The sequence below is a fragment of the Fulmarus glacialis genome, unplaced genomic scaffold (genome assembly GCF_000690835.1).
Source record: "Fulmarus glacialis isolate BGI_N327 unplaced genomic scaffold, ASM69083v1 scaffold16714, whole genome shotgun sequence".
In the NCBI taxonomy this organism is placed as follows: Eukaryota; Metazoa; Chordata; class Aves; order Procellariiformes; family Procellariidae; genus Fulmarus; species Fulmarus glacialis.
This window is the reverse complement of record NW_009206239.1, coordinates 1-8,692: the sequence shown is the minus strand read 5'-3', so window position 1 is coordinate 8,692 and position 8,692 is coordinate 1. Positions and strand designations below refer to the sequence as shown.

Below are 8,692 nucleotides of genomic sequence, written 5' to 3'. Positions count from 1 at the left end.
ATGAGCACCTTTGGTTTACTGTGTCCTGGACAGGTCATCTAGCAGGACAGACAGGGGCTGAGATAAAAGCCAGTTCACAACAGAAATTTTCATAGCATTGCTAACATCCACCATAAAAAGAAAAGTCTGGAGCCTCAATGTGGGTAAAGTGTCTGTAGCCACCTGAATTTAAATGACCTCAGTCTTCCAGAAAAAGGTCCAAATTAGAGAAGGACCATCTTGTCTCGTTTCAGTTTATTTATTATTTTTTTCATAATTTATACACGCAGGTTTGCACAGCTACTTGGATAAACCCTAAAACATGGAGTGTCCTCGAATCTGCAAATTTTCGCTCCAATAGTCACGTAGCACAGAATCAAACATTGTATTAATGTTAGTCTCTCTTTCTCGTTTTGCTCTTTTCCACTAAAGAAAAACCCCAACACCCATCTAAGTAGCCGATTGCACTTACAGTAATGTTCACATGAATTTCACAAGGACAAACAAAAGTAGCTTCAAAGAGCAGCAACCCTTAGATATCAGGTAGATTACACACTAGGCCTTTCAGATGCTGGACCACCAAGAAAAACTCAGAAATTCTGGATTAAATGAAATTAAGCCCAGAACATGAGTAAACTACTTGCTTTGAAAATCTGGTAAGGCTACCATTGCTATAATCCCTCAAGTATAGACAGATATATAGGCACTGTAACATCATTCTTAGCTTGGATGAGTTTATTTTGTATCTTATGAGAAGCTGCTGTTATGAAACAGTGGATGTTCCAGTACCTGTAATACCCTAAACAAGAGGGAGAGTTCACATTTCCTCAGGGAAAGAGAGGAATTCTTTGCCTAGTCCTTTTCACACCTCTTCTCATATTCACTTCTGAAGCCTACTACTAATAAAAAAAGTGATTGCACACAGGAAGACTTAGTTCAATCACTGAGATGTAATAACGTCAAGGATTTCATCTTCGTTTTGTGCCCCCAAAGCCTGCAAAGGAAAAAAAAAAAAGTGTCAGCTCCACCACAGCCTTTCCACTGGGCTCTCCCCAGTTCTAAAAAGACTAAAGGTGGTAAGTGAGACAAGTTAAAGATATTCACATAAAGTAGAACAGCAAACAACTGTTGAGCTGACTGGCCTGAAAAATATTGTATTCCTGCAGATTAGACAACCTGCTCTCTGCAAAGAAACCATGTTTGCACATGTTTGCTAGAGAAGGGCACGTGCAGTGCACACCAAATGGGAAAGCCTTAAACTAATGCACCCTGCAGATGAAGACAAACCCAGTGCTGGTGGTACCATGCCCATCGTAGGCCTGTGGGGAGTTTCATGCCCCACAATGCTGCCCTACTTCCATAGGAAACAAGAAATAAGGGACGTTGTTACATGCCCACCTGTACCAAGTGGTAAAATAAAACAAAGAATGCTCCTCAACTAACATCTGTGTATTTTTGATTGGTCAAAGTCTCTCGAGCTTCAGAAGATTAAAAGGTCTTTTGCCTTACCAGAAGCAGTTCTTGTTCCTGAACTGCTACCTTGTGTGGAATTGCTTGACTGCCCATTCATGGGAGGTGCAGCTGTGGGATCTGTCCACATACTGTAATACGGGGAACGTGGCTGTGCTCTGATGAGAAACAGAGTAGAAGGAAGGCTTCATTAGTGCCCTTATGAAAAATTAAGAAATTACCATGCCAAACAACAAGGGGACTGCATCTCTGAGGGAAAACTGTAAGCAGGCAGTTGTTTCAAAGCTGGAAATCTTCCTATTGAATACAATTAACATATATGTTGATAGCAAGGATATCCAGTGTTGTCACAATAGTATCAGTAGACTTCCAAAAGGAAGTCAAACCTCATTCTTCAGGATAAGCAATTCTAACAATTGCCAATGAGGAAATTTTTCCCTCTGAAATTCTGTCAGACAAGAAAGTAGATTTGACATCTGAAGCTTAAATGCATTGTGGCAACACCTACATCCCAGCCATGTAACACAAAAGAAAACATCCTTCTGTTCTGTTAACTGTCTTGAAAAGGTTGTATCATAATGTAACACATTATGACCTTTGACTCACTGATTTAAATTACTTGCTTCTATGGATACGGAATTTCCTGCTGTTTTACTAGCCAGATTTACAAATAGCTATCTCACACCAGCATTTTCAGGCACATCACTTCAAATGACTGAAAAAAATAATAGTGGACCAAAGAGTGTTTTAAAGGAAAAGAAGCCCAAGTTAGAAAGCTTGTTCATGTATTTGGACTTAAATATTCAGTCAGGCGTCTAATCTTGAACAATAAGAGGAGGCTACTGAAATGGGGGTGGTGGTGGAGTGGGCTGTGGAAATCAAGGAATGAACCTGTATGTAGATAATACATAAATACCATGCTTAAACACAAGGGTCATGTATTTAAGACTTAAGAAGTATCAAGTCAATAAAACCTTTAACACTTACACCTTTTAAGAATTCTTAGCAGGGTTAATATAACAGAACAAGATATGACCTTTCAACCTCTAAAGCTCTACTCAAAGTAGAATTTATAGACAATTTCTACTGTTGATGGCATCACTGTCCCAGTTTCACCTTACTTGACTCTATGACATCAAGACTGCACATTGGACATTTTAGAAATTCTCTTATGTCCCAAGTTTTTACTTCCTTAATAAAGAGGCAATCCTGATAAAGCTTCTGTCATTACCAAAAAACTTTACAATGGAGGAAGATGTTTTAACACACTCCTGTCCACATGATCTCTTACTCCCAAACTTTCAATATATAAAAACATATGTGGTTACATTTAATCTGTTATATTACTGCATTCCTACAGGATTAGACTTGATACACATGCAGTTATTTGATAAACAGAGGAAACTGCTGGGGCTCTAAAGATTCCTTGCAGGAGCCACATAGTTTCTCTACTGAAGCCTAAAATGGCAGCAATTGCTCCCTTCCAACTGTTTATCTAAAAATGATGCATTTTAAATGTTTAAAAGTGTTTAGCAAATATGACCAGCAGATGTTTACTCCAGCACTGAAATTGCTTTTGAATGCTGTTTGCATTACGTTTTTCCAAAATGCAACTTACATGTGCCTACGGATTCTTTGAAAAACCACACCTCTTGGATTTTCATACATGGGCCATTAGGAGGCTGTTTAATCTGACCACACTGAGTATCACAGAAGAGCAGCTGCCATCCAGACTGACTTTAGGAAAGATGACACTAATACAAGAGGCCTATCCACAGATGGTTTTATGCTTAATATTATTATCTGTGTTTTAAGGCAGTCTGCAGATGGATGTTTAAATGCTCATTTTAAATTTGCAGGCCATCATGCCAGGTCAGAGTAACCAGCTAAAGCAGAATGAAGTACCTCAGTCCTCTCAATTCTTCTTCCCCAGAAACGTGTTTAAAATGTCTCTGCTGCTGGAGCTATAGATTGCTTCTCAAAATTGTTCTAGAGGTAGGATTTTATAGCTTGATCGATACAGGCCTGAAAGCTTAGAAACAATGTAAACATAGTATATGGCATACCCCCTGAAAGCTTAAATACTTAAAATCCGATAGCATGCATATTTTACCTGTGACTGCCAGCCAAGTAGCCTAGCAAGCTTCCTGCTCCTAATCCAGTCCAAAATCCTGGTCCTGAATTGGTTCCGTGACTGGAATGAGTCTCAAAGCTGTTGCCTTCTTAAACAAAATGAAAACGGAAAACATGTCACTTAGTGGCACCTAATCCTCAGGCCAGCTGTTGCAACAACTCTCCTCTGTCAAAGATAATGGAAAATTAGACCATAAACAACTCCTGATTTCAGTGGATTTTGATCAAGCTTAACTTGAAAGGCCTCACAGTTCGGAAAGCAGGAAAAAACATAGAAAAGAACACTAAATAATGTAAAGAGTTTTATGTTAAAAATTAGCTTCCACTCAATCTCACAGCCAGAAGCAGATGCAGGAACAGAAATCAAGTATATGAGACTTGAACTAACCACTAGGACACGCTGCTTCTAATCTCACTCAAAACAGCTGCACTTTTTAAGTAACAGTGGCTCAGTCTAATGGCTCATGTTACTTCGTATTGTTTCTGGTAATTCTAGTCGGGTATTTGTTATCAAAAGACATGCTAACTGCAATCACATTGCAATGTTTTTTATTATGCATGAGTCACCAAGCTTGACAAATACCTTGATGAAACTGCAAGTGTATCGAGTGGGTTGTGGGGGTAGGAGAGTCACAGAATTTTCACCTACATAACATGAGGTTCTGACTCAAATGTCTTCCATTTAGAAATAAAAAGAGAAGATGCAAAACCAAAGTAGAATAATTTTCTGGTCTAGAGAAAAACAAGGCTGCAAGAATAAGCTCAACCACAGGTTTAACACACAAGGAAGCGTAAAAGCCAAGGACTGAAGATTATGGTCTCTCTGAAATACGCCCACCTAAACAAGTGGACCGGAGATTTTGTGTGTAAAAGTTATACAGGGCCTGGTTTGTCTTCAAGCTGGTGTGGATTGTTTGAAGTCATGGAAGATTAAAAAACATTGGATTTGATATTGAATTTCATTTTGAATGCATTGGGAGAAAGACAAACTCTCATTGGGATGATATACCCATTAAACTATGCCAATTTGGAACAAAAAAAAAAAATAGTACTTCATTTACTGTAAAAACAATGTTAATCAGGGAGAGGAACCAACTCACTTGTTCAAAAGCACCATGGCTGAACACTGACTCAGAAAACTGAGTCATTTTTTGTTGAAATATCTAGAGTAAACATTAAGGATCATGTCAAACCACTAACAGAGAAAAAGCAGAATTTAATTAAGATAGGCTAGCTAAACAAGTTTCACAGGACGCATTCTGCATGTTAAGGGGATTTAAAATGAGGCAAATTAAATATTAACAGCAATAAGTGAATGACACTGCTTTTCATTACCGTCCAGATTTTCAAAGACTAATACATTCCTGGAACGCATGGACATACACACTCAGAGATGTGCTTTTGCTCCGCTGCCAAAATTTAAGGCAGATACTAAAGGCATGAAGTAGCATAACAATTTTTAAGCTGGCCCCACATTCAAGAGGTTTCCTCCTCACACTGTTTGAAATCCAAGGAGAAATCATTGACAGTCGTTATTAAAAATGCCATAAGTTAAGCCTTATATGGCTCCCAACATGCATTTTAAGTGTCTCAGTTTTCAGTATTAATCAAGAAAACATTTTCAAGGCCCTACCCTTGCTAGATTTCAGACTCCTGCAATGAAAAATGCATTGGTGCAATTAATTGACAAGGAACAGGACAGAAAGTAACCCTTCACTCTGTTTTGCCTATGCCCAGTACGACAGAGCCCTGTCTTATGACCGGGGCTCTTAGTAACTACCACAGTAACGCCAGTGGCAAGCGGCATGCACACACGCAGTCTGATGCACACGCACCATAGACAGACAGACTGAAGTCTGAAATAACTACATGGAAACCAATTTGCAAAGCCACTAGTACTACAGAAGCAGAACCCCTTTAATTTTCTGCTGCAGGTACATCTGAAAGTTTCTGCTGCACATGCCCTGCACGAGGGTATCCAAAAGAGTTGTACTGGCACCCTCTGTTGGCCGAGTGGCTTGAGCAAACCTGGAAGAAAGCATTAGCAAGCATTACTAACATAGAAGCTTTTGACTAAGCGAACATAATCCTTGCTATGTATTTACTTGGTAGAACCCCTTCTGCATCTCACAAAAAAAATTAAAAAAGAGATGGAGATTATGCAATTTGTCAGAATATAATCTGAGTTCCAGTGCTGTGAGCATTTCACACGTTCACAGGGTTTAATGAGTTGGTCAGACACCAGATGAATAACGTTTATGTCCCTTAGACACTATGACCATCTAAGGCAGTTCATTTATTAAGTAACAAAAGTAATCAGTTTTCTGGGAAAATAAAAAGTGCATCTTTTCCTAGCAGCAGGCTTGTCACTGCTTATAAAATTTCCCACTTCAGGTGAAAGGCACCACATGAGATTCAGGTCCTGCACCTCTAATACAGCTCACAGACACTGTCCTCTGCTCTGGGAGCCAAACCTTTCAACCACTGGGACAACACTGAAGCACCTGTTAAACAGAAGACTGGTACCTGATACTCAACTCTATCAACTGTTTTGTGAATGAAATCAGGGGTCAGCAGCCCAACAGCTGAAAGACCCTTCTGGAAAGTTTCACAGCGCTTCTTTGGCATGAGTTTGTTTCTGCCTGTGTGAGATTATCCTCTCTTCCTCTTATGAAAATTACTCTTCCCTGTCACAATCCTCGTATTTCACAGAGTATGAAAAGAACATTTCCAGAGCCTGGGGAGATGGATTTTCAAAGGTCTCACGTTTCCTTGAAGTATCTGAACTTAGGTATCGCCTCTAACTGCAAATGACACATATTTTTGGGGGGGGGGGGGGGAAGTAGTTTCTAAATTAATAATTCAGGACAGCAGTACCACCTCCCAATTCAAATTTGACTGTACAAATTTGAAAGCCTGTGGGAAACCAAGTTCTTATTTTCACTTTGGAACAAAGAACAGAACGCAAAGCTGGCTGCAGGCTCTGCAGCCAATTCCGCAGAGTCAACTGCCAATGTATTGGTTTTAAGTCTATCCCCCTGCACTTACTGCAGATCAAACAGTACAATCCTGCTTGCTCTTTTGAGTACTGTAAATGGCTCGGAGCCCTACCTGTGAAGCTGGACTTAAAACCAGGAGGAGGAGGTGCCTGCTGACTCTGCCAGGAAGGCCTAGTGAATCCATCACTGTCACCAAAACTTGGCTGAGGCTGCTGGTTACTGAGGAAGAACTTGTATACTCCAAAAGCAAGAACCAGAAGAACAATTACAACAATCGCTCCGGCACCAGAATCAGAAGAACCCTTCCCTGACTGATAATAGCCAGAGCCAAAGCTTCCAGAGTTCTTCACTTTCTTTTCACCTTCCTCAGTCAGCTCTAGCCTGAACAGCAAACTACAGGAGCCTCTTAAGATGTAGGGATCATCCGGATAGTCGTAGCCTTCACAGCTCACTTCGATCTGTCCAAAACGGTAGGTATTTTCCAAGTCTGCTTTGCACTGCCACTGAAAAAATAAACACAATACAAAGTAAAACCTCCTGCTCCAGAGACGAAAATACCTGTCTGCTTCCCAAAATATGCTCTGAAATAAAGCTATAATTGCTAACAAATCATCTAAAAAGCCACAGGGTAAGACATTTCTGAGCACTCTTATTCTGAAAAGGACTAAGAATTTGAAATTAACTAAGAATGTTTTTCAAAATCCTGAAAGTTTAAAAATCTGATCTTTCAGAACACAGAAGTGTTACAACTCTGGAAGATTTTGTTTTTCTTCACTGAACAGGTTTTTCAAGCATCCCTTCTTTAGGTATAGGAATACTTCTAAAAATAACCTGTACCCTGTGCAACAGTTGCTTAATAAATGCCTGTCCCATGTAAACTGGATGGCAGCTACAAAAAAATAGTATGGAAGCCTGAAATCCAGTGCACCTGATTCCATTTATGTCCACACAGAAATCAAAAGAAATTGGGACAGACATCATTAGGCATTCATACGCAACACTTAGCAATCCGATTGCAATTCTGTTGTTGAATGTATGCGGATTCCTCAGTCTCATGTTTCCCTGAAGTATCTGAACTTAGGTATCACCTCTAACTGCAAATGACACGTACTTTGGAAAAAAAAAAAAGTCTAAAATTAGTAATTAGTAATTCAGGACAGCAGTCCCACCTCCCAATTCAAATTCGACTGTACTTTAACAATACTGTATCAGTTTTAACAACTATCTTCAGCCTTGATTCCTGGTTAGGTAATAGCTAACCAAACAGAAATACATGACTATTTACTGATTAGTACTGACGTACTAACAGGCAAGAGGAAGTTATGTGTGTCTGAAATTTAGTTTTTAAAAGGTAGAGCTGAAGTAATGCAAATATTTATAGCCCTTTCTACTCTAAAAATTGGAAAACTGTGCAGCAATACCAAAGCAAGAGCATCCTCAAGGGTTCACAAGAGTTTGATTTTATAAACTCGAGCAACATTTTAATTAAAACCAATGAAGGTTTGCTACACAGTGTTTTTACATTACAGCCTTCAGGAGTATTTCAAAGATATACCTACAGTAGTTCTAGAAAATCCAAACCCATGAAGTATTTGGGTTAAGCTTTAGTTGTCAAATTCCTCTAACAAAAAGCGAACTGAACTGACACCGTAGCCTGTTACTCTTCTCCTTCAGAAGTTACCAAGTCTGGGGGAAGATAACTTCATTAAACGTTTAACAAGTTTTAAACAGTTACCTGTACATCATAGCCATCCCAGCCTTTGTTGTAACACTGAACAACCTCAGGGACATGGGAACATCCAGCGGTGCCTCCCGTGCACTGTAACTGAGGGACTGCAGCTGTCCGCCGGGATGTCGTGTACTGACCTCTGTGGAGAGTGAGCGCCTGTACCTCCCTCAGCAGAACCCTCCCTGTAACAGGTAGCACAATGGTCAACGTCTGTCCAGACACGTTCCGCTTAGCCACAGGGGCTTCCTTTCAGGAACAGGCTGACAATGCAAAGGACGCAATAGCGTGCTTTTTCAAGAGGCAAAGCTCTAAGAAGCATTGGAGTCCCCCAGTTGGGCAGAGTCCCCCATTTCCTTCGGATGGGGGCTCTGGGCTATTCCTC

At 40.0% G+C, this 8,692-nt stretch overlaps 1 protein-coding gene across 1 annotated transcript; it reads right to left on the bottom strand.

Moving 5' to 3' along the window:
- Positions 1-909: 909 nt before the first annotated feature.
- Positions 910-8,492, bottom strand: SARAF (store-operated calcium entry-associated regulatory factor; the record flags this gene model as incomplete). The annotated part of the gene is made up of 5 exons (XM_009575685.1): positions 910-973; positions 1,489-1,607; positions 3,563-3,671; positions 6,694-7,084; positions 8,317-8,492. Coding segments are annotated over 5 exons (821 nt in total), but the record flags the coding sequence as incomplete, so codon positions are not given.
- Positions 8,493-8,692: the final 200 nt, after the last annotated feature.